Source organism: Temnothorax nylanderi, unplaced genomic scaffold (genome assembly GCF_030848795.1).
Source record: "Temnothorax nylanderi isolate EJ_2023f unplaced genomic scaffold, tnyl_v1.0 TNYL_tig0116_pilon, whole genome shotgun sequence".
NCBI classification, from domain to species: domain Eukaryota; kingdom Metazoa; phylum Arthropoda; class Insecta; order Hymenoptera; family Formicidae; genus Temnothorax; species Temnothorax nylanderi.
The window spans coordinates 462967-489626 of NW_027249178.1; the positions used below are offsets into that span (position 1 = coordinate 462967).

Sequence of the window (26660 nt, forward strand, 5' to 3'; positions counted from 1 at the left end):
TCCACATTCGTATATAGTGAGCATCTCCACAGAAACGGCGCTCCACTTGTTCGTGTCACTAATGTAGGTGTCGCTGGAGACTGAGGATTACGTGGTGGGAATGTTCTTCGATATATACTCCTTTAACAACACCTCGCACGAAGTTGTTTGTAGAGAGGCGGGATGTTCCGGACAGATTAATTCACTGGATCCGAAGCATGCTAAAACTGATAAACTTGTGCTTCTTATATAGCTAGATATTTTGTCATGTACTGCCGTGACTTCGTCACGTTTTTTTCAATTTGCGAATACTTGCAACACGAGCTATATTTTCCGCGCAATACTCATTCCTAAGAAAGATATCTCCCAGCGATATGTGTTCGCCCGTCGTTCCCTCTTGCGACGCACTGCCAACAGCGAAACTTATTCACTTTCGCGTCGTGCGAGTCATGGAAGCTTGCATTTTGTACTGTTTCCTTAAAGCTTATATTATACCTACTTGTCAATTGCGAGAAACCGTTAGTACTGCAATATAAAACTTTACTTATCATTTTATTTTTCCGTCTCCTGCTTCTGGCTTATTTTTTGACGATTATTGCGCGCAATCTGTATCTGACGGGCACCAAAGTTTTATTCAAAATCGCGCGATTTACATATTACGAGAGAATAAGTTGTGAATGCGTGCACACTTGCCACACTTCCTGTAATGCTTGAGAAAGAATATCTTTTAATATTGAGGAAATAAAATCTCAGAAAGAGAAAATTCATTTTATCTATCTTCTCTTTTCTTCGAAGACTTCTCCCCTATACGCATATAAAAATACAAAACTTTTCTTACGATCACCGAAAACAGTTCAACGCCCTATGCACATTCGCGTGTTTCGTTCGCAGTTGTTTAAATTTTTAAAGAAAATAATGTACTGCGCGCTACACCACTGCTTTCCCCCAGAATTCGAGAGGGAGAGGATCGGCCACCCGGAAACTTTTATTTTTTCACCGACAATAGTACACGCAATCTGTGCAGGTTGCGATAAGAATATTTAATAAGCTGTGGCTCCTGGAGGGGTGAGCCCCACTCTCTTGTTCTCTTTCAGTATGTGCAAAGATACCACATAGCGCACATCGTACGATCGATCAGGTTTCTTCGTAACAACGTTTGAAATTTTCTTATCGGAATCAACGCATGTTAACGGATAATAATAGGATAATAATAATAGTAACACAAGTATGAAAGTAGACAATACAGTTAGCAAAGCGATAGAAATTTGTCTACGAATTTTTGGCATCTGGCCGAATACATCGTGCGCTTTATTACGTAGACTCTTCTGGATTGTCACGCTCGTAATCGAGCAAGTCTTTCAATATCGATATATTGTAATGCATTTTTATTTCATCGAGTTTTCCGACAGGATGAAAATTTTGGGTGACGCCATGGCATATTCGATACTTTTAACTAGACTTCTCATTTTTTGGTATAAGCAACGGTGAGATAACGGCACGTTGTGATACGCACTGTCAATGAAAAATTAGCTTTATGTATTATTTAACTTAAATATATTTAACAATTTAATTCAACATCATTCAACAAGTTAGTTACATATATTTAGTATTTTATCTTGATTTATTACTTTAGTCATTAGGATACACCTTTCGCAACTGCTTTGGTTGATAAAATAATTTATTTGGCAATTAAGAATGTAAACATAATAATAATGTGAATTAAATACGAATTGCTGAAATAAATAAATTATTGTACGCAAAGAAGATTTAAGCAGAATTGCATGGATAAAATGATTGCACAACAATTAATTTTTCATCGATGGTTCGTACAAGGCTTTGTTGCGGCCGTTATTAAAATTATGACCAATGAAAATCTTTCCTAGAACGTTCAACAAAATATTAACGATGATGGCGATCGACTGGGAAAAATGTACCAACTCGAAATTTAGTATGTTAACAACGAAGTGCAATGCCAAACTGTCGCAGCGCTTCAGCAACATAACGGTGATTCTCTATTTGACAAATATAACTCTTTTTAGCAGCAATATCTTCATAAAAAATATGGATGATGTCATAACTTCCAACGTTTCCACACGATCACTCATTATAGACATGGATTTGCCATTCGACATTAATCGAAGATTCGTATATGAATCGGTCATAATTGTTCAATATCTTCACTTGCTGGTATGTGCTAACGGAATGGGATTAATAAATGCTTTACTTATAAATTTGGTGAGTCCTGTTACCTGTTACGCAAAAAGATATTATTATTATTATTATTATGAGTATTATTATTATTATTATGAGTATTATTATTATTATTATTATTATTATTATTATTATTATTATTATTATAAGTATTATCAATTATTTATAGATATTACTTCTTTAACATTTTATTAACCATAATGTTAATTGATTAACGGAATGTACATGTGCAAATTTTTTATTTTATCAAAAATAGTTTATTAGCAATTGCGCTTTTCAGATTTTGAAAGATTCTGTGCAGCATAAATTTAATATCATAAGCCATATAATATTTTTTCTTGCGACCTTTATTAGTACAGCTGTTGAAAGAAACGTATATTTCAGATATTGCATATAAGCGGTCAAATTGATATTCTTCGTAAAAGTGTGTTGGAACTTTTTCCGAAAGAAAATAAGTGCAGTACAAATCGTTCTATGGTAAAAAAAGTAATCAAGAAACACCAGAATATTATCACTTTTTCAGAACATATTGAAGATCTGTACTCGTATATCTCAATGGTGCTTTTCGTATCGGATACTTTGATTATCTGCTGCTTGGGTTTTACAATGGTCACGGTAAGCGATTTTGATTAATTCTACGGTTAAGAGGAATATATACTACAGAAACCGCGCTGTTGAATCTGCAAAATAGAAGAAATTCCTGTCTTTAATTATTCATTATTTTATTACATTTCCCTTGCTCTTTCTTAAAATTCTAGTCGATTGGTCGACCCAATGCTTTACAAAGTATACTTAAGACTCTCTCATTTTACTTTGTTACGAATATGGAGGCGTTCATATTCTGTTTTGCTGGAGAATACTTGAGCGCCAAGGTTAGACGTTGTGACAAATATTGTACACGATAAATAAATATTATGTAATTACTTCTTAAAGCTACAAAATCCATTATTTAATAGAGCAGAAGCATTGGAGATGCTGCGTACGATTCCCTATGGTACGAATCAAATTCCAGAGACAGTCGTATTACATTGTTCTTAATAATGAGGTCGCAAAATCAATTAACTATTACAATTGGAAAGATAATGAATTTGTCTCTAGAACAATTTAGTAGTGTAAGTCCATTTCAGATTTGTTTTGTACGTGTAAACCTTTTTACAGATTTTATGCTGAAGATTTGTCTCATCGATAATTGTCTAGAATCAATAAAAAATAGAAAATGTGTTATTTCTTTTTAAAATATAAATAGAATGTTACTATCAATTAACTTTTGTCATATATACCATATATTTTTATATTCAAATATATATTTTTATATATTTTGCTATTTGATTCAAATAGCAAATAATATTTACTGCACATTGCTATATATTATAGAAACGAGTCGAACAGCAAATAAATAACTTTTCACATTAAATTTAAATATTTATAATTTTTACATAAATATTCTTATAATAATCAAGTATATTACTATTGCAGATTGTAAAGGCTTCGGCCTCCTACATATCAGTCCTGCTTGCAATGTATTGAAGCAAAACTACATTTCATTTACATTGAATAATTTAATAAACATTAACAGCTTGTTATTGTTTAGTTTCTAAGAAATGTGCATATGAATTAAAACGACAAGAACCATTGCAGTATTACTTACCATTCTTTCATGTGCGTGTACATTCGTATGCGTTTCAATTGGAGTAGGAATAAAACTCGGGGCTTCCAGGCGGTAGATCGATGACTCGAGATACGCAATTTTTATTAAATGAAGTCGGTAAATGTAACCCCGTACTGCTTTCCCCCTTGCTAGCATTGTTCGCTCCACTTTGCGAGTCCCGATAATTTCTTTTTCTTTTTTTTTATTTTTCTGTGGGACTTCCATACGAACATTATACTCTTGCTGCCCGCACGGCTTCTCGCATTATTTTTAAGTCTCATAATTATAATTGGCCGCTATCGCATTACCCTGACGAGAAAGGGAGTGAGAACGAGTGAGGGAGGGAACGAATTCGTAAACTTTCTGTTATTATTTACAATTTCGTAATTGTATATCTATAGTTGTAATCGAGTATCTTATGTTCGGTACCAAGAGGATGTTTAATGATTATTCTTTTTCTCTCAATTGCTTTGTCGATGCGCTTTCGCGTTTCAGTTTTCAGTGAGGTATTCCGTGATCAATGAAAGTGAACAAAACCTGCTGATGTTTGATGCTTTATAAATCATTGATTAGAGAAGCTTCTTTCTCGCAATTATAAAAATGACTGCTATGAGCACAGTATGCTTCTCTATAAAATTCATTCTTTGCAACTTCGGTATCTGACCAGTATTATGCACTGTTTTGCGCAGATTGTTCTGGTTCGTGACATTAATCGTCGTTCAATTTGTCAGTATACTTATATTGCATTGCACTATCATACCGATGAGTTGATGGATTTGATGGATAATTTGAGCTGCTCTTTGACGCGTACAGCCTGTTGCTTTTTAAACTGATTATCTTCTGGACCCATCCGACGGTGAGCGAACCTGATTATTCTCACTTTATATTGTCTACTTTCATACGATACAAGTATCAAATTGCTATTTTGTAAGTTATTTATCATTGGTTTTTCTGTACGGTGTAGAAAGTTTTGCGATATGTTGACGGCTGCGGATTGAAAAGAAAATGCGAAAGAATTGTTCAGCATGAACATGATGAAGAACATGGCTATCAATATTGCGTTTCGAATCCAATTATCGGCCTTCACATAGCCGCTATAGTGACCTATAGTCTCGGCATAATTTTGTCGGGGAATATTGGAGGTGATAACTTTAATATAACGACTGCTGCTGTTCAAGCACTTGTTTCGAGGATGTAATTTTTCTTCGACATCAACAGTTCACCCGTGCACGAGCTCGTAATGATTATGCAATGTTTTCACATATATGTTAACACAAGCGTGATTGACATGCTAAACGCTTTAATCATTGGCAAATCCCAAGATTTATCGCTAAATTTCGAGTGATTTTATGTTAGGTAATCATCATCAACGTAACATGCTTCCGATCAGAAATTCTCGATGACTAGATATTGATGAAACTTTAAGGTCAATTCTGGAAACTAAAATTTAAATTGTTTAAAATAATATTGCGTCGATATAAAATGATTTGACTGTCATAATTGAAGCGATGTGTAGAAAAGAAAGGAACATAAATTAAAATTATTTAATTTTGACTTATAATAATTTAAAAGCCTTTCATTTTTTCACAAATTTTACTTTTGTATAATCAATCAATGTTGATTAGCTGTGTGTAAATATTCTAGAATTACTTATATGTAAAATAAAATAAAGATATTTAAAATAATTTTTACTTATGTATCTTTCTTTCAGCTCAATTATTACTTAAACAAGTGTATATGTGTGTCTTAGTTCTCCCATAATTATTTATGTAAAATGCTATAAAATTTATCTCAATAGTTATTTTTGTTTGCTGTAATTTTTAGGTATTAGGTATTTCATGTTGGTGGTCGTCAAATCGATATCACACGGGAACGGTTGATAAACGTATTTTCCAGCAAGCACGTAAACAATTTAAGGCTCCTGGTCCCTGAGCCGAGAACTCCGCGTTGACGGTGGCGACGTACTGTCGCGGTAGAAATAAGAACTCTCTCCAATGGAGAATAAGCGAGAAATGACACGTTGAGAATTCTTGCGTAGTATTTCCAAATAATAAGATATTTGCTTAAAATAACACTACAGATCACTTCAGCACACTTCGAAAATACGCCGAGTTGAAGTTAAGTCTACCCCTTTCCCTTAACAGTTAATAAACAGCCGTAAAATGAATGTAATACGAAATCTAGTCATGCGCCTGCGCACAAGCCTGCATCGTATCACATTCGTTTTACGGCTGTTTATTAACTGTCAAGGGAAAAGGGTAGACGTATCCTCAACTCGGCGTATTTTCCAAGTGTGCTGAAGTGATCTGTAGTGTTATTTTAAGCAGATATCTTTTTATTTGGAAATACTACGCAAGAATTTTCAACGTGTCATTTCTCGCTTCTTTCTCACATTCCAACATGGCCGCGACGAGTACCCAGGAGCCTTAACCCGAATCACAATAAATAATCTGATAGAAAAACATCAAGAGATTCTTTTATATATGTACAGAGAATGTGAGAGTCTCTATTGTTATATCGCGCTGATGCAATTTATATCGAATACTTTAATCATTTGCTCCATAGGATTTGTTATCGCTATTGTGAGTAAAAATCGAGAGGTATCAATAAGAAATTTCTTATCGATAATTTCATGACTTACAGTAGATATATTATTAAAAAACATCTAGAATACACTTTTTGACTACAAGTAACGAAAACTAAATTATTAATGACGTAATTAAAATGTTTGAAAGCTAAACAAGTGATTTGAATTTTAAATGGAGAATGTGTTTCAACACTAGATAATAATGTCATTCTCTCAACGATGCTATTCTGCATAATGATATTAAAAAGGGAGGGATTTTGTTTTTAGAGAATCGTGGTAATTGCATGGTTTGTAGGATGAAGATGTGAAAAGAGTATTAATGCAAATAATGTTGCAGTCAATAAATGGTCCAGACGTTTCCACAATGTTGGAGAAGACTCTACTGTTTTACATCATTATAAACCTCGAGGCGCTCAGTTTTCTCTTTGCCGGAGAATACTTAAATACAAAAGTCAGTGTATAGAATTTTAACTTAACAACTCGATTTTATAATCCATTTTGAAGTCGTCTAAATATAAGGTTTCACATCTTGGCATTTAACGAGTGGCATTTAATTAATACCTACCCTGTAAACTTTAATCTCAACAATCGAGCATATTATCTAGATTTGCATAACCGATTCAACAACTGCAGTTACGTAAAGATTAATGATAATTGGTTTTTGTTTTTATATATACAGGGTGTTTCTTAAAGAGCGCTCACTAATTATATAGCGCTATTCTTCATGAAAAATTGAGTCCTGAACCATTTTTCTATAATGCTTAATAAAGCAGTAATTATTGAGAGTAAAGTTAATCCAATCAATGTCATCTTTTAGCTGGGCGTACGTTAATATATTTTCAGAAGTATATTTTTATTCTTTTTCCGTTATTATTATTATTATAGATCGTAAAAGTGTCGGCGTCTTACGTATATATCTATGATGACCATGTCCTGAAAAAAAAAGAAGAATTAATTATGGTTAGTTGTAAAGAATTATAAATGTTATAACATTTAAAAATTGATTAAAAGAGATAACGCTTGTAGCTCTGCGTTTTATACGCTTTTCTTGTCTGCCATTTTGCATTGCCACTCCGAATATCTCACTGACCGCGCACGTGACGTGAAAAATATACACATTTATTTATACCATCCTATATTCTACTTTAAACCTAATTATTTACCCTCTCGATATTCTTCGTAAAAGTGTGATGGAAATTTTTCCGAAGAAAAATGAGTGCAGTCCGAATCATCCTATCGAAATAAAGAAAATAATCAAGAAACACTAGAATATTATCACTTTTGCAGAACATATTTAAGAACTGTACTCGTATATCGCAATGGTGTTTTTCGTATCGGATACTGTGCTTATCTGCTTCTTTGCTGGGTTTTACAATGGTCACGGTAAGTGATTTTGATTAAGTCTACAATTAAGAGGAATATATACTATAGGAACCGCGCTGTTGATTCTGCAGAATAGAAGAGTACTAATTCGTGACTTTAATTATTCATCGTTTTATTTCATTTCCCTTGCTCTTTTTTAAAATTCTAGTCGATTGGTCGACCTAATGCTGCAGAAAGTATAATCAGGAATTTCGTGTTCTACATCGTTGTGAATGTAGAAGCATTTTTGTTCTGTTTTGCTGGAGAATACTTGAGCGCTAAGGTTAGATATTGAGACGAATATTGTATATACGATAAATATTACATTACATAATTGTTTCTAAGAGATACAAGATCCATTATTTATTATAGAGCAAGAGCATTGAAGATGCTGCATATGATTCTCTTTGGTATGAATCAGATCCCAAAAACGGTCGGACTATATTGCTCTTAATAATGAGGTCACAAAATCAATTAACTATTACAATTGGAAATATGGCTAATTTGTCTCTAGAACAATTTAGCGGTGTAAGTCTATATCTCATTTGTTTTGTACGCGTAAAATTTTTTACAGATTTTATGCTAAAGATTGTCTAGAATCAATAAAAAATAGAAAATGTGTTATTTCTTTTTAAGATAAATAGAATATTACTATAAATTATTTTTTGTAATATTTTTAATATAATATGTATAATAATAATATATTTTGTATTTCATATTTATATTTTTATATATTTGTTTTAAATAGTAAATAATATTTCCTGCAATATTATTTACGTTGTTATGTATGTTATTAAAACAAATCAATCGACAAACAAATAACTTTCTACATTAAAATTAAAACATTCTACATTATTCTTACAATAATCCAGTAATACTATTGCAGATTCTAAAAGCTTCGGCTTCCTACATATCGGTACTACTTGCAATATAATGAAGCGAAAGTACATTCTATTTACATCGAATTTTTAATGAGCATTAGTAGCTAGTTATTGTGTAGTTACAAGAAAATTTACATATAAATTAAAATAAAACCATTTCTTTATTACTTACTATTCTCTTTCATGTACGTGCACATTTGCATGCGTGCGTGCGTTTCAGTCTGTGTAGGATGAGCTACTTATCTGACATGTTTTTATGTGGTGGATCAGAAGACGTTCAGGAGGTTTTCGAATTTCTGACTACCCAAGTAGGTTCCTGAGTAGTGTTGGCTGTAACCGGCCCTCCGAGCGTAATCCTGTTTGCGGGCGGGAAAGCTACTGTCTTGAATTAACTCTTCCATGCCAAGTTGGGAGCGATACCTATGGCGAAATTCTAGAATATTTATTTAAAACACGCTACACCTTTACAAAAAAATATAGTTCGAGCAGCCTGACACCTTTTCTTTTGAAGACGTTAAAGAAGCTAATCGATGTCTACTGTCTACCTGTGAGATGTTGTTCTTGCGCTGCACTCTCTGTACTATAGTAAGCATCTCCATAGAAACGGCGCTCCCCTTGTTCGTGTCTCTAATCTAGGTACCGTTCGACACTGAGGATCACGTGGTGGGAATGTTCTTCGATATATACTCCTTTTGCAACACCTCGCATGAAGTTATTTGTAGAGTGGCGGGGTGTTCCGGACAGATTAAATCACTGGATCCGAGGCACGCTAAAACTGATGAACTTATGCTTCTTAGCTAGATATTTTGTCATGTACTGCCGTGACTTCGTCACGTTTCTTTCAATTTACGAATACTTGCAACACGAGCTATATTTTCCGCGCAATACTTATTCCTAAGAAAGATATCTCCCAGCGATATGTGTTCGCCCGTCCTTCCCTCTTGCGACGCACTGCCAACAGCGAAACTTATTCACTTTCGCGTCGTGCGAGTCATGGAAGCTTGCATTTTGTACTGTTTCCTTAAAGCTTATATTATACCTACTTGTCAATTGCGAGAAACCGTTAGTACTGCAATATAAAACTTTACTTATCATTTTATTTTTCCGTCTCCTGCTTCTGGCTTATTTTTTGACGATTATTGCGCGCAATCTGTATCTGACGGGCACCAAAGTTTTATTCAAAATCGCGCGATTTACATATTACGAGAGAATAAGTTGTGAATGCGTGCACACTTGCCACACTTCCTGTAATGCTTGAGAAAGAATATCTTTTAATATTGAGGAAATAAAATCTCAGAAAGAGAAAATTTCACCTTATCCATCTTCCCTCTTCCTCAAAGACTTCTCCCCTATACGTAGAAATACAAAACTTTTCTTACGGTCACCGAAAACAGTTCAACGCCCTATGCACATTCGCGTGTTCCGTACGCAGTTGTTTGAATTTTTAAAGATAATAATGCATTGCGCGATACACCACTATTTTCCCCCCAGAATTCAAGAGGGAGAGAATCGGCCACCCGGAAACTTTTATTTTTTTACCGACAATAGTACACGCAATCTGTGCAGGTTCCGATAAAAATATTTAATAAGCTGTGGCTCCTAGAGGGATGAGCCCCGCTCTCTTGTTCTCTTTCAGTATATGCAAAGATACCACGTAGTGCACATCGTACGATGGATTAAGTTTCTTCGTAACAACGTTTTAAATTTTCTTATCGGATACAACGCATGTTAACGGTGCAAAATAATAGGATAACAATAATAGTAACACAAGTATGAAAGTAAACAATGTAGTTAGCAAAGCGATAGAAATTTGTCTACGAATTTTTGGCATCTGGCCGAATACATCGTGCGCTTTATTACGTAGACTCTTCTGGATTGTCACGCTCGTAATCGAGCAAGTCTTTCAATATCGATATATTGTAATGCATTTTTATTTCATCGAGTTTTCCGACAGGATGAAAATTTTGGGTGCAGCCATGGCATATTCGATACTTTTAACTAGACTTCTCATTTTTTGGTATAAGCAACGGTGAGATAACGGCACGTTGTGATACGCACTGTCAATGAAAAATTAGCTTTATGTATTATTTAACTTAATTATATTTAACAATATTATTCAACAACATTCAACAAGTTAGTTACATATATTTAGTATTTTATCTTGATTTATTACTTGAGTCGTTAAGATACACCTTTCGCAACTGCTTTGGTTGACAAAATAATTTATTTGGCAATTAAGAATGTAAACATAATAATAATGTTAATTAAATACAAATTGCTGAAATAAATAAATTATTGTACGCGAAGAAGGTTTATGCAGAATTGCATGGATAAAGTGATTGCACAACAAGTAATTTTTCATCGATGGTTCGTATAAAGCTTTGTTGCGGCCGTTATTAAAATTATGACCAATGAAAACCTTTCCTAGAACGTTCAACAAAATATTAACGATGATGGCTATCGACTGGGAAAAATGTACCAACTCAAAATTTAGTATGTTAACAACGAAGTGCAATGCCAAACTGTCGCAGCGCTTCACTAACATAACGGTGATTCTTTATTTGACAAATGTAACTCTTTTTAGCAGCAATATCTTCATAAAAAATATGGATGATGTCATAACTTCCAACGTTTCCACACGATCACTCATTATAGACATGGATTTGCCATTCGACGTTAATCGAAGATTCGTATATGAATCGGTCATAATTGTTCAATTTCTTCACTTGCTGGTATGTGCTAACGGAATGGGTTTAATAAATGCTTTACTTATAAATTTGGTGAGTCCTGTTACCTGTTACACAAAAAGATATTATTATTATTATTATTATTATTATTATGAGTATTATCAATTATTTATAAATAGTACTTCTTTAATATTTTATTAACCATAATATTAATTAATTAACGGAATGTACATGTGCAAATTTCCTATTTTATCAAAAATAGTTTATTAGCAATTGCGCTTTTCAGATTTTGAAAGATTCTGTGCAGCTTAAATTTAATGTCATAAGCCATATAATATTTTTTCTTGCGACCTTTATTAGTACAGCTGTTGAAAGAAACGTATATTTCAGATATTGCACATAAGCGGTCAAATCGATATTCTTCGTAAAAGTGTGTTGGAACTTTTTCCGAAAAAAAATAAGTGCAGTACGAATCGTTCTATGGTAAAAAGAGTAATCAAGAAACACCAGAATATTATCACTTTTTCAGAACATATTGAAGATCTGTACTCGTATATGTCAATGGTGCTTTTCATATCGGATACTTTTCTTATCTGCTGCTTGGGTTTTACAATGGTCACGGTAAGCGATTTTGATTAATTCTACGGTTAAGAGGAATATATATACTATATAAACTGTAGAATAGAAGAGTACTAATTCGTGACTTTAATTATTCATCGTTTCATTACATTTTCTTGGCTCTTTCTTAAAATTCTAGTCGATTGGGCGACCCAATGCTTCAGAAAGTATAATCAGGAATTTTTTGTTTTACCTCGCTGTGAATATAGAGGTATTTATATTCTGTTTTGCTGGAGAATACTTGAGCGCTAAGGTCAGATATTGAGACGAATATTTTATATGATAAATATTACAAAATACGTAATTGTTTCTAAGAGATACAAAATCCATTATTTAATAGAGCAAGAGCGTTGGAGATGCTGCATACGATTCTCTTTGGTACGAGTCAGATTCCAGAGACGGTCGAAATATATTGCTCTTAATAATGAGATCGCAAAATCAATTAACCATTACAATTGGAAATATAGCGAATTTGTCTCTAGAACAATTTAGCGGTGTAAGTCTATTTCAAATTTGTTTTGTACGCTTAAAAATTTTTACATATTTTATGCTAAAGATTGTCTAGAATCAATAAAAGATAGAAAATGTGATATTTCTATTTAAGATATAAATGGAATATTACTATCAATTATTTTTTGTAATATTTTTAATATAAAATGCATAATAATAATATATTTTTTATTTCATATTTATATTTATATATATTTGTTTTAAATAGTAAATAATATTTTCTGCAATATTATTTATGTTGTTATGTATATTATTAAAACGAATCAATCGACAAACAAATAACTTTCTACATTAAAATTAAAACATTCTACATTATTCTTATAATAATCCAGTAATACTATTGCAGATTCTAAAAGCTTCGGCTTCCTACATATCGGTACTACTTGCAATGTAATGAAGCGAAACTACATTCTATTTACATCGAATTTTTAATGAGCATTAGTAGCTAGTTATTGTGTAGTTACAAGAGAATTTGCATATAAATTAAAATAAAACCATTTCTTTATTACTTACTATTCTCTTTCATGTGCGTGCACATTTGCATGCGTGCGTGCGTTTCAGTCTCTGTAGGACGAGCTACTTATCTGGCGTGTTTTTATGTGGCGGATCAGAAGACGTTCAGGAGGTTTTCGAATTTCTGACTACCCGAGTAGGTTCCTGGGTAGTGTTGGCTATAACTGGCCCTCCGAGCGTAATCCTGTTTGCGGGCGGGAAAGCTACTGTCGTGAATTAACTCTTCCATGCCAAGCTGGGAGCGATACCTATGGCGAAATTCTAGAATATTTATTTAAAACACGCTACACCTTTACAAAAAAATATACCTAGTTCGAGCAGCCTGACACCTTTTCTTTTGAAGACGTTAAAGAAGCTAATCGATGTCTACCTGTGAGATGTTATTCTTGCATGCTGCACTCTCTGTACGAGAATCTACATTCGTATATAGTAAGCATCTCCACAGAAACGGTGCTTTTGTTGTTCGTGTCTCTAATCTAGGTGCCGTTCGACACTGAGGATTACGTGGTAGGAATGTTCTTCGATATATACTCCTTTAGCAACACCTCGCACGAAGTTGTTTGTAGAGAGGCGGAATGTTCCGGACAGATTAATTCACTGGATCCGAAGCATGCTAAAACTGATAAACTTGTGCTTCTTAGCTAGATATTTTGTCATGTACTGCCGTGACTTCGTCACGTTTCTTTCAATTTACGAATACTTGCAACACTAGCTATATTTTCCTCGCAATACTTATTTCTAAGAAAGATATCCCCCAGCGATATGTTCGCCCGTCGTTTTCTCTTGCGACGCACCCTCAACAGCGAAACTTCACCTTTACGTCGTGCGAGTTGTGGAAACTGTTATTCTGAGGTTGTTACATTTTTAAAGGAAACACGAGGTCATATTGCCCGTGGTCGGATACTTGATTTCGCGGAGAGAGAAACGGTATCCCCTCAACTTTTTAACGTATATACTAGACAGTGATCATCCATGAGATCGTCGCAAGTCTGTCAAGGTTTGCGATACGTGGCGATAGGAATATTCGACGAGTAGTTGTCCGGTGGACGTTGAGCGAAACGCGGCTATATTCTTTTTGAAGACTCTACTACCTCCTAGGATGTTTCAGTGTGCAAATTTATCTGGTGGCATACGTACAGCTGGAGCGGTCCGTGGAGTATTTCCTGTTGTTTACGAGAAACATGAAGATGAGTACGGTCAATCGCGTGGTGAATATCGATATTCGCACCTGCGATATCTGGCCGTATCTATCGTCAATTGTTTCATTCCGATTGTTTCGGATCGTGGTGCTGAGCATAACTCAATTTTTTAAATATCAATACGCGGTGAGACACTTTTACACCGATAATTTCTCCGATTTAATGGATAGTGTAATGTGTAAGCGGCGTCATGGCATATAGTCTGTTGTTCATCAGATTCAGCACTTTATAGGCGAATCAAGGGTAAGATATAAATTTTGTATTATGGCTAGCTTGTAAAATGAGATGTTTATATTTAGTGCGCGCGCGGCCGGACAAACTACCTTAATCTTGTCATTCTTCAATTGCATGACTGCGGTAATTCTGTATGCTCGCTGTAAATGCCGGTGATATTCAAAGGATGAATGTGTCCGTGCAAGAACACATCTTGAAATTAAAACTATCAGATTGACATGTATAATATCATAAAAGTATCCTGATAGTATCATGATAGTATCATAACAGTGTTTGGCATTAACATGAAGTAATAGTAAATTATAAAATAAACAATAAAAGAATCTCAGTAATAGCAATATCAAAAAAATATTATTATTTTAAATGTTATCTAAAATAATATTCCATTTATTTCTAACAATTAAATCAATTTATTCTTTTTTAATGTGTAAAATAAGACATCGATAAATATTCTACATACCAAATGCTCTTCTCGCATATAATCAGATTTTTTTTCAGATTACCGTAAAGTTTAAATAATAACATAAGAAAACAGTCTTTTTTGAAAGATCAAGATAAGCTCTTTGCATTTTATGCTGTTTCCTTAAAACTTATATTATACTTGTCAATTGCGAGAAACGCCATTAGCACTGCAATATAAAACTTCACTTATCACTTCGTTTCTTCGTCTCTTGCTTCTGGCTTATTTTTTGACGATTATCTGTATCTGACGGGCACCGGAGTTTCATTCAAGATCGCACGATTTACATATTTCGAGAGAATAAGTTGTGAACGCGTGCACACTCGCCACACTACCTGCACGAGAAAGAATTTTGATATTAAGGTAATAAAATCAGAAAAAGAGACTTTTACCTTGTCCATCTTCCCTCTTTCTCGAAGAATTCTCCCCTATGCGTGGACATACAAAACTTTCCTTACGGTCGTCGAATATAGTTCAATGCCCTATGTATATTCACATGTTAATATCTGCAGTTGCTTGAATTTTTAAAGAAAGTAATGCACTGCACGCTACACCATCGTCTTGTCCAAGAATTCAAAGGGAGAGAGTTTCGGCCACCCGGAAACTTCTTTTTCTTTCATCGAGGACAGTATTCTTTTTTTTTCACCGACAATAGTACACGCAATCGGTGCAGGTTGTGATCAAAATATTTAATAAGGCCATGTCTCGTGGTGGTGGGGAGGGGGGGGGATAAGCCCCACTCTTGTTCTCTTCCAGCTCTTAGTTTTTACAGAGATACCGAATAGTGCATATCGTACGATCGATCAGGTGTTATTCGTAACAACGTTTAAAATTCTATTATCGGGATTAACGCATGTTAACGGTGCAAAATAATAGGATAATAATAATAATAAACAAAAATATGAAAGTAGAGAATACAGTTAGCAAAGCGATAGAAATTTGTCTACGAATTTTTGGCATCTGGCCGAATACATCGTGCGTTTTATTACGTAGAGTGTTCTGGACCGTTACGGTCTTAATCGAGCAAGCCTTTCAATATCGATATATCGTAATGCATTTCAATTTGATCGAGCTTTCTGAGATGATGGACACTTTGAGTACAACAATGGCGTACACGATATTTTTATGTAAACTCGTTATTTTTTGGTATAAACAGCGGTGAGATATGAAACGGCACATAGGTAGTATGCACTATCAGTATTGCACTATCAGTGAAAAAAGTAGTTTTAAATAATATTTATTTAATTATATTTAATTATATTATTTAACAACATTAAGTTTGTTATATAAATTTGGTATTACATCGATTCAACAATTATTTTAACCGATAAAATAAATTATTTGATAAATGTTTTAATCGATAAAGTAAATTGTTTGGCAATTGCAAATGTGAACAATGTAATAAACTTAAATTAAGGACAAATTGCTGTAAATAAATTATTTATTGAACACAAATCGGAAATAAGCGGACTCGCGTGAGTAAAGTCAATGCACAACATGAAATTTTTCACCGATGGTTCGCATAACGCTTCGTTGCGGCCGTTATCACGATTATGATTAATAAAAACCGTTCGTAGAACGTTCAACAAGATATTAACGATGATGGCGATCGACTGGGAAAAATGTTCCAAGACGAAATTCAGTATGTTCGCGACGACCAGCAATGTCAAACTGTCGCACCGCTTCGCTAACATAACGGTGATTCTTTATTCGACGTCTATAATTTTTTTTAGCAGCAACGTTTTCATAAAGAACGCGGGTGATGGCATAACCTTCAACGATTCCACACGATTACTCATTCTAGAGATGGATTTGCCATTTGACGCTAATCGGAGATTCGTATATGAATCAGTCATAATTATTCAATTTGTTTATTTGCTGATATGTGCTAACGCATTGGGTTTATTAAATACTCTACTCATAAATCTGGTAAGTCCTGTTACACAAAATGTTATTAATATAATTGCTATTTTAAGTATTATCTATTATTTATATGTATTACTTATAAAACTCAATTTCGTGATATCTTATTAACCATGTATAATATCAGTTGATTAACGGAATGTATATACATATGCAAATATCTTACATTATCAAACATAGTATATTGGTAATTGTGATATTTTACGGATTTTAAAAGATTCTGTACATCATAAATTTAATTTAGGTATTTAATGTTTTTTCTTTCGACCTCTCTTACATATGGCTGTTGAAAGAAACGTATATTTTAGATATTGCATATATTTTAGATATTGCATATAAGCGGTCAAATAGATATTCTTCGTAAAAGTGTAATGGAAATTTTTCCAAAAGAAGGGAATCACAGCCCGAGTCGTTTTATGATAAAGGAAATAATTCAAAAACACCAGAAAATTATCATCTTTTCAGAGCATATGGAAGATTTGTATTCGTATATCGCGATTGTGCTGTTTGTAACGGATACGTTGATTATCTGCTGCTTGGGTTTTACAATAGTCGCAGTAAGTGATTTTGATAAAATGTATGGTTCAGATGAATATATACTATAGGAACCGCGCTGTTGAATCTGCAAAATAGAAGAAATTCCTGTCTTTAATTATTCATCATTTTATTACATTTCCCTTGCTCTTTCTTAATATTCTAGTCGATTGGTCGACCCAATGCTTTACAAAGTATACTAAAGACTCTCTCATTTTACTTTGTTACGAATATGGAGGCGTTCATATTCTGTTTTGCTGGAGAATACTTGAGCGCTAAGGTTAGACGTTGTGTCAAATATTGTACACGATAAATAAATATTACGTAATTACTTTTTAAAGCTACAAAATCAATTATTTAATAGAGCAAAAGCATTGGAGATGCTGCGTACGATTCCTTATGGTACGAATCAAATTCCAGAGACAGTCGTATTATATTGTTGTTAATAATGAGGTCGCAAAATCAATTGACTATTACAATTGGAAAGATAATGAATTTGTCTCTAGAACAATTTAGCAGTGTAAGTCTATTTCAGATTTTTTTTTGTACGTGTAAACCTTTTTACAAATTTTATGCTGAAGATTTGTCTCATCGATAATTGTCTAGAATCAATAAAAAATAGAAAATGTGTTATTTCTTTTTAAAATATAAATGTTACTATCAATTAACTTTTGTCATATACCATATATTTTTATATTCAAATATATATTTTTATATATTTTGCTATTTGGTTCAAATAGCAAATAATATTTACTGCACATTGCTATATATTATAGAAACTAGTCAAATGACAAATAAATAACTTTTTACATTAAATTTAAATATTTATAATTTTTACATAAATATTCTTATAATAATCAAGTATTACTATTGCAGATTGTAAAGGCTTCGGCGTCCTACATATCAGTCCTGCTTGCAATGTATTGAAGCAAAACTACATTTCATTTACATTGAATTTTTAATAAACATTAACAGCTTGTTATTGTTTAGTTTTTAAGAAATGTGCATATAAATTAAAACGACAAGAACCATTGCAGTATTACTTACCATTCTCTTTCATGTGCGTGTACATTTGCATGCGTGAGTTTTAGCCTATATGTGCTATTTATGGGCCAAAGCACATAACATGGCATAGCGATATACGACGGTCGTAGTCCTCGACCTGACAAATCAGGATACGCCAAAGCTTGTGCGTTACTTACGTCCACGACTACGACTGTCTTATGTGCTTTGGCCCTATCGGGCACGTGTCCATGTGGCGTATCAACAAACGTCTAGGAAATCTTTGGGTTTCTGAATACTTGAGTAGACCTCTGGACGGCTATAATCGATCCTACAGCGTAAAATCCTGGGGCCAAAAAAGCTATTACCATGGACTAACTCTTCCATGTTAAGCTGAGAGCTACTGTGGCGATGGCTGTTTCGTACCAGAATGCAGCGTCGTGAACGATGCTTCTGAGATCCCGGGCGGAACCTCAGAATGTTTATAGCCTTATACGGACATGCTCTACCTGGATAAACCATCGTTTCCTACCTATTCATGGGACCGGTATGGATGTAACTAAATTTGAAAATGGTCTTTCCAAAGGAAATGGGAATAACGGCTCGTAAGGACCTTCATTCTCTGGAGGAGCAACTTCGGAGCTCCGGAATGAGCTTTACAGGGCCCGGAAATTTGCTGCTACTAGTGTAGCATCAGCAGCTTGAAGAAGAATGGCTGCGGAGCCAAGAGAAGGAGGGCCAAACCGTATCTGATATACGAGCACTAGAGTTTTATTCAAATTCGTGCGATTTACATATTTCGAGAGAATAAGTTGTGAACACGTGCACACTCGCCGCACTTACGGTAATGCTCAAGAAAGAATATATTTTGATATTAAGGAAGCAATATCTCAAAAAAAAAGAAACTTCTACTTTATTCATCTTCCCTCTTCCTCGAAAAATTCTCCCCTATGCACGGAAATACAAAACTTTTCTTACGGTCACCGACAAAAGTTTAATGTCGTATGTACATTCGCGTGTTTTTATCTGCCGTTGCTATCACTTGTTTGAATTTTTAAAGGAAGTAATGCAATGAACGCTAAGCCACCGTTTCGCCCAACAATTCGAAGGGAGAGGGTCGGCCACTCGGAAACTTCTTTTTCTTTCATCGACGACAGTATTCGCAATCTGTGCACGTTGCGATCAAAATATTTAATAAGGTGTAGCTCCTGGAGGGGTGAGCCTCAGTCTTGCTCTCTTTTAAGCTATCAGTTTGTACAGAGTTACCGCATTGTGCACATCGTACGATCGATCAGGAGTTTTTCGTAACAACGTTTAAAATTCTATTATCGGGATTAACGCATGTTAACGGTGCAAAATAATAATAATAATAATAAACAAAAATATGAAAATGGAGAATACAGTTAGCAAAGCGATAGAAATTTGTCTACGAATTTTTGGCATCTGGCCGAATACATCTTGTGCTTTATTATGTAGACTCTTCTGGATTGGCTCGCTTGTAATCGAGCAAGTCTTTCAATATAGATATATTGTAGTGCATTTTTATTTGATCGAGTTTTCCGACAGGATGAAAATGTTGGGTGCAGTCATAACGTATTCGATACTTTTAATGAAACTCGTCATTTTTTTGTATAAGCAACGGTGAGACACGCAACGGCACGTAGTAATACGTACTATCAGTGAAAAATGAGCTTTAACTATTATTTAATTTAATTATATTTAATCAGTTCAATAATATTCAGTTACATGCATTTAGTATTACATCTTAATTTAACATTTACTTTAGTCGATAAAATACATTATTTAGCAACTGCTTTGTTCGATAAATAAAATCATTTCGCAATTAAGAACGTGAACATTGTAATAAAGCTAAATTAAATACTTATGCTGTAATAAATTAATTATTGTGTACGAGCAGAATTGAACTGAAACTCATGGGTAAAGTCATTGCAACAATACATTTTTCACCAATAGTTTGTATAATGCTTCGTTGCGGCCGTTATCACAATTATGACCAATGGAAATCTTTCCTAGAACTTTCAACAGGATATTAACGATGATGGCGAACGACTGGGAAGAATGTTTCAATACGAAATTTAGTATGTTAACGACCAAGTGCAATGCCAAACTGTCGCAGCGCGTCGCTAACATGACGGTGATTCTTTATTCGATATCTGCAATTTTTTTTAGCAGCAAAATCCTCGTAAAACACGCCGATGGTGGCATAGGCTCAAACGTTTCCACACGATTACTCATTCTAGACATGGATTTGCCATTTGATGCTAATCGGAGATTCGTATATGAATCAGTCATAATTGTTCAATTTTTTTATTTGCTAGTATGTGCTAACGCAATGGGTTTATTAAATGCTCTACTCATAAATCTGGTAAGTCCTGTTACACAAAATGTTATTAATATCATTATTATTATGAGTAATTATCTATTATTTATATTACTTACAAATGTTACTTTCTTGATATTACATTAACTATATCAATTGCCTGACGGAATGTACATATTGTCTACTTTATCAAGAATAGTTTATTAGCAGTTGTGATGCTTTTCGGATTTTGAAAGATTCTGTGCAACATAAATTTAATTTAGGTATTCAAAATTTTTTCTTGCGATTTTTATTAACTAAAACTGGTGAAAGAAATATATATTTTAGGTATTGCATATAAGCGGTCAAATCGATATTCTTCGTAAAAGTGTAATGGAAATTTTTCCAAAGGAAAGAATGGACAGTTCGAGTCGTTTTATGGTAAAAGGAATAATCAAAAAACACCAGAAAATTATCACCTTTTCAGAACATATCGAAGATCTATATTCGTATATCGCAATGGTGCTGTTCGTATCGGATACTTTGGTTATCTGCTGCTTGGGTTTTTCAATTGTCGCGGTAAGCGATTTTGATTAATTCGGCTTTTAAGAACTATTATATGCTATAAAAACCGCGCTGTTGAATCTGCAGAATAGAAGAGTATTAATTCATGCCTTTAATTAATCATTGTTTTATTACATTTCCTTTGTTTTCTTTCCTTAATATTCTAGTCTCTTGGTCGACCCAATGCTTCAAAAAATATAATCAATAATCTCGTATTTTATTTTGTTATGAATATGGAGGCATTCATATACTGTTTCGCTGGAGAATACTTAAGCGCTAAGGTTAGACATTGGCAATTATATTGATAAATAAGCAGAATATTACGTAATTGTGTCTAAAAGTTACAAGATGCATATTATTCAATAGAGCAAAACCATTGGAGATGCTGGGTACGGTTCCCTCTGGTACGAATCAAGTTTTATAGACTGTCGAATTATATTGCTTTTAATAATGAGATCGCAAAATCAATTAACTATTACAATTGGGAAGATAACGAATTTATCTCTAGAACAATTTAGCAGTGTAAGTATATCTCAGATTTCTTTCATGTGTGAAATATTTTACAGATTTTATGCTGAAGAGATTGTGTCTTGCCAATAATGATCTAAAATCATTTAAAAAATAGGAAATATGTTATTTCTTTTTAAAATATAAATAGAATTAATATCAATTAATTTTGTAGTATACTTGTATATACAATTTATACTAATAATATATTTTTTTATTCGATAGTTATATTTTTATATATTTATTTTAAATAGCATATAATATTTACTGCAATATTCACATTGTTATATATTTTTAAAAGAAGTCAAATTACAAATACATAACTTTTTACAGTGAATTTAAATATTCATAATTTTTATTATTCTTATAATAATCAAGTAATACTGTTGCAGATTCTAAAAGCTTCGGCCTCCTACATGTCAGTTCTATTTGCAATGTATTGAAGCGAAACTACTTTCTATTTACATCGAATTTCCAATGACCGTTAATAGTTGGTTGTTGTTTAGTTGCAAAAGAATTTGTATATAAATTAAAGTAAAACCGTTGCTCTATTTCTTACCATTCTCTTTCATGTGCGTGCACATTTGCATGCATGCGTGCGTTCAGTCTCTGTGAGCTGACCTACTTATCTGGTGTGTTTCCAAGTGGCGAATCCAAGGAGAACATCCAAGTGATCTTCGGGTTTCTGATTGTCCGAGTAGGCTCCTGGGTGACTATAACTGGTCCTCCGAACGTGAAGTCCTGTCTAGGGCCAGGAAAGTTACTTCCGTGAACCAACTCTTCCATACCAAGCTGGGAGCTACGATGGCGATGACTGTATGGCACTGGGGTGCAGCATTATGAATGATGTTTCTAGGAGCGATACCGGACGAAATCCTAAAATATTTATCCTTGCACGTGTATGCGGTGCTTTTCCCGGGTGGACCATCTATCTCTATCTACTCATGGAACCAGAATAAATGTAGCTGAATTTGAAAATGGCCTTTCTGGGTAAATGGGAATAAGGGCTCGCAAAGGGCCTCATTCTCTGGAGGAGTAGCTTCAGCTCCGGATTAAGCTCTTCAGGGCCCGGAAAATTGCTGCTGCTAATGTAGCAGCTCTTCCTTAAAAAGGAATTGTTGCGAAGCCGAAAAAAGGAGGGATAGGGAGAAGAACTTGGCCAGGTTGACTTCCTGTCCCTGTACTACTCTCGAGGTAATATCGTGGGAGGGAGAGAAGGGACATGCTGGTAATTATTTTATTTCTTGTCCATGTGTAATGTGAAACATCGATAACAATATCACATAACAAATTTCGAAATGTTAAAACAATATTATAATGCTTATAAAACGATTTCTTTGAAAAATTTACATAAGCTCTTTGTATTGTACGATGTTTTTATATAGCTTATAATATATACTTTGCAAAAATCGTTGGTACTGGAATATAAAACTTTACTCAGCACTTCGTTTCCCTGTTTTCTGCTTCTTGCACATTTTTTCACGATTAATGCATCACCGCAACCTTTATCTTATGTGCACCAGAGTTTCAGCCAAAATCGATTTACATATTTCGGGAGAATATAGTTGCGATCGCGTGCACACTCGCCGCACTTATCGTAATACGCGAGGAAGTATATCTTTCGATATTAAAGAAATAAAATCTTGGAAAGAGAAACTTTCGTCTCTTCCATCTTCCCTTTTCCTCGAAATATTCTCTGCTACGCACGCAAATACAAAACTTTTCTTATGGTCATCGTACACGGTTTAATATTTTATGTACATTCACGTGTTGCTATCTGCTGTTGCTTAAATTTTTAAAGGAAATCACAGACTGCGCGTTACACCGTTTGGCTAGAGAATTCGAGAGGGAAAGAATCGGACACCCGGAAATTTCTTCTTTTTTTCACTGACAGTAGTACACGCATGTTTCGATCGAAATATTTAATAAGCCGTGACTCGTGGGAGGGTAAACCCACTCGTGCTCTCTTTGGGGCTTTCAGTTTGTACAGAGATACCATACAGTGCATATCATACGATCGATCAGGCTCGTAACAACGTTTGAAATTCTCATGATCAACGAATGTTAACGGTGGAAAATAGAATAATAATAATAACAAAAATATGAAAGTAGAGAATTCAGTTAGCCAAGCGATAGAAATTTGTCTACGAATTTTTGGCATCTGGCCAAATGTATCTTGCGTTTTATTACGTAGACTCTTCTGGATTGTCACGCTCGTAATCCAGCATGCCTTTCAGTATCGATATATAGTAATGCATTTCCATTTGTTCGAGTTTGACGAGATGACGAAAATTCTGAGTGCAGCCTTGGCGTATACGATACTCTTAACGAAACTTGTCATTTTTTGGTATAAGCAACGGTGAGATACGCAACGGCACGTAGTGATACATACTGTCAGTGAAAAATTAGCTTCAATTATATTATTTAGTTAGTTACATACATTTAGTAATACATCTTGATTTAACAATTACTGTAGTTATTAAAATATTCTGTTTAACAATTGATTTGGCCGATAAAATAAATTCTTTGATAAGTAAGAGCGTGAACATTGTAACAAAGCTGAATTAAGTATTTATACTGTAATAAATTAATTAATATACGCGGAAAGAGAACGATTTTGCTGAAGTATCTAAAAATTTAGCTATATAAAGATCTAAAAATAATTTTGTTGCACCATCAAAATAATTATAGTAGGTCGCAGAAGTATGATAATAATATTGTAAAAAATTTTGATATATTTGGCAATCAGTTTGAGTGTTCTATATAATTATTTTGATGGTGCAACAAAATTATTTTCAGATCTCTATCTAGCTGAATTTTTAGATACATCAGCAAAACCGTTCTTTCCGTGTACTACAAGGAAGAAATGAGTAGACACGAATGGGTATAAAGCCATTGCATAATAATAACTATTACTTATAACTTATAATTATTACTTATAACTAATAAAAACTATTCACCGATGTTTTGTATAGCGCTTCGTTGCGATCGTTATCACGATTATGACCAATGAATATCTTTCCTAGAAAGTTCAACACGATATTAACGATGATGGCGGCCGACTGGGAAGAGCGTTCCAATACGAAATTCAGTATGTCAGTGATGACGTGCAATGCCAAACTGTCACGGCGCTTCGCTAACATAACGGTGATTCTCTACGTGGCAAATGTAACTCTTTTTAGCAGCAAAATCCTCGTAAAGCACGCGGATGATGACATAGCCTCGAACGTTTCCACACGACTACTTATTCAAGAGATGGATTTGCCATTTGACGTTAATCGACGATTCGTATATGAATCGGTCATAATTGTACAATTTCTTCATTTGCAGTTGTGTGGTTACATAGTGGGTATATTAAATGTTCTACTTATAAATCTGGTGAGTCCTGTTATCCTTACGCAAAGTGTTATTAATGTTATTACTATTATTATGAGTATTATCTATTATTTATATTCTTTATAAATGCTATATTTTCTCGATATTTTATTAAATATAATATCATTTGATGGAATGTACATGTGCATATTTCCTACATTATCCAAAATTAATTATTAGCAGTTGTGCTGCTATTCAGATTTTGAAAGATTTTGATGTGCAGAATTTTAATTTAGGTACATAATATTTTTTCTTAAAACGTCTATTAAGTACAGTTGTTGAATATATTTTAGATACTGCATATAAGCGGTCAAATCGATATTCTTCGTAAAAATGTGACGGAAATTTTTCCAAAGGAAGGGAAGTGCAGTCCGAGTCGTTCTGTGGTAAAAGAAATCATCAAAAAACATCAAAATATTATCATCTTTTCAGAACATATCGAAGATCTATACTCATATATCGCATTAGTGGTATTCGTATCGGATACCTTAATGATCTGCTTCTTGGGTTTTACAATTGTTGCGGTAAGCGATTTATATTAATTTTTCGGTTAAGAAGAATCTATACTCTATAAAAACCGCCTTGTTAATTCTGCAGAATGAAAGAATGCCTTTAATTATTTTTTATTTTATTACATTTCACTTGCACTTATAATATTTTTTAAAATTGTAGTCGATTGGTCAACCCAATGCTTCAGAAATTATAATCAATAATCTCGTATTTTACCTCGTTATGAATATCGAAGCGTTCGTATTCTGTTTTGCTGGAGAATACTTAAGCGCTAAGGTTAGACGTTGTTACGAATATTGTATATACACGATAAATAAACCGAATACGTAATTGCTTCTAAAAGCTACAAAATTCATTATTCAATAGAGCAAAAGCATTGGAGATGATGCATACGATTCCCTATGGTACAAATCAAATTCCAGAGACAGTAGAATTATTTTGCTTTTGATAATAAGATCACAAAATCAATTAACAATTACAATTGGAAAGATAATGAATTTGTCTCTAGAACAATTTAGCAGTGTAAGTCTATCACAGATTTGTTTTCTATAAGTAAAATTCTTCACAGATTTTATGCTGAAAATTGCCTTGGCAATATTTATCTAATTTCTATACATTATTCTTATAATAATCAAGTAATACTGTTGCAGATTCAAAAAGCTTCGGCGTCCTACATGTCAGTTCTATTTGCAATGCAGTGAAACTACTTTCTATTCACATCGAATTTTTAATGATTAATAGTTGGTTGTTTAGTTGCAAAAAAATTTGCATATAGATTAAAGTAAAACCGTTGCTCTATTTCTTACCATTCTCTTTCATGTGCGTGCACATTTGCATGCATGCGTGCGTTCAGTCTCTGTGAGCTGACCTACTTATCTGGTGTGTTTCCAAGTGGCGAATCCAAGGAGAACATCCAAGTGATCTTCGGGTTTCTGATTGTCCGAGTAGGCTCCTGGGTGACTATAACCGGTCCTCCGAACGTGAAGTCCTATCTATAGGGCCAGGAAAGCTACTTCCGTGAACCAACTCTTCCATA

At 33.9% G+C, this 26660-nt stretch overlaps 5 protein-coding genes across 5 annotated transcripts; all 5 read left to right on the plus strand.

Annotated features, from left to right (window-relative positions):
* The first annotated feature begins 1206 nt into the window (after positions 1 to 1206).
* On the plus strand, positions 1207 to 3830 carry LOC139776313 (odorant receptor 4-like). Its single transcript, XM_071712885.1, has 6 exons — positions 1207 to 1463; positions 1863 to 2214; positions 2575 to 2805; positions 2949 to 3062; positions 3147 to 3302; positions 3667 to 3830. Exons 1-6 carry the CDS (start codon positions 1207 to 1209, stop codon positions 3715 to 3717), a joined length of 1161 nt encoding a protein of 386 aa, XP_071568986.1. The 3' UTR covers positions 3718 to 3830.
* Positions 3831 to 10440: 6610 nt separating this feature from the next.
* On the plus strand, positions 10441 to 12991 carry LOC139776345 (odorant receptor 4-like). The gene is made up of 6 exons (XM_071712916.1): positions 10441 to 10697; positions 11097 to 11448; positions 11746 to 11976; positions 12113 to 12226; positions 12314 to 12469; positions 12830 to 12991. Exons 1-6 carry the CDS (start codon positions 10441 to 10443, stop codon positions 12875 to 12877), a joined length of 1158 nt encoding a protein of 385 aa, XP_071569017.1. The 3' UTR covers positions 12878 to 12991.
* Positions 12992 to 15770: 2779 nt separating this feature from the next.
* Positions 15771 to 18374, plus strand: LOC139776253 (odorant receptor 13a-like). The gene is made up of 6 exons (XM_071712806.1): positions 15771 to 16047; positions 16467 to 16818; positions 17139 to 17369; positions 17513 to 17626; positions 17711 to 17866; positions 18223 to 18374. Exons 1-6 carry the CDS (start codon positions 15791 to 15793, stop codon positions 18271 to 18273), a joined length of 1161 nt encoding a protein of 386 aa, XP_071568907.1. The 5' UTR covers positions 15771 to 15790; the 3' UTR covers positions 18274 to 18374.
* A 1358-nt stretch (positions 18375 to 19732) lies between these two features.
* Positions 19733 to 22290, plus strand: LOC139776257 (odorant receptor 13a-like). The gene is made up of 6 exons (XM_071712810.1): positions 19733 to 19989; positions 20383 to 20734; positions 21017 to 21247; positions 21400 to 21513; positions 21599 to 21754; positions 22132 to 22290. The coding sequence occupies exons 1-6, from the start codon at positions 19733 to 19735 to the stop codon at positions 22180 to 22182; spliced, it is 1161 nt and encodes a 386-aa protein (XP_071568911.1). The 3' UTR covers positions 22183 to 22290.
* Positions 22291 to 23841: 1551 nt separating this feature from the next.
* On the plus strand, positions 23842 to 26429 carry LOC139776341 (uncharacterized). The gene is made up of 6 exons (XM_071712913.1): positions 23842 to 24098; positions 24766 to 25117; positions 25408 to 25638; positions 25787 to 25900; positions 25991 to 26146; positions 26275 to 26429. The coding sequence occupies exons 1-6, from the start codon at positions 23842 to 23844 to the stop codon at positions 26323 to 26325; spliced, it is 1161 nt and encodes a 386-aa protein (XP_071569014.1). The 3' UTR covers positions 26326 to 26429.
* Positions 26430 to 26660: the final 231 nt, after the last annotated feature.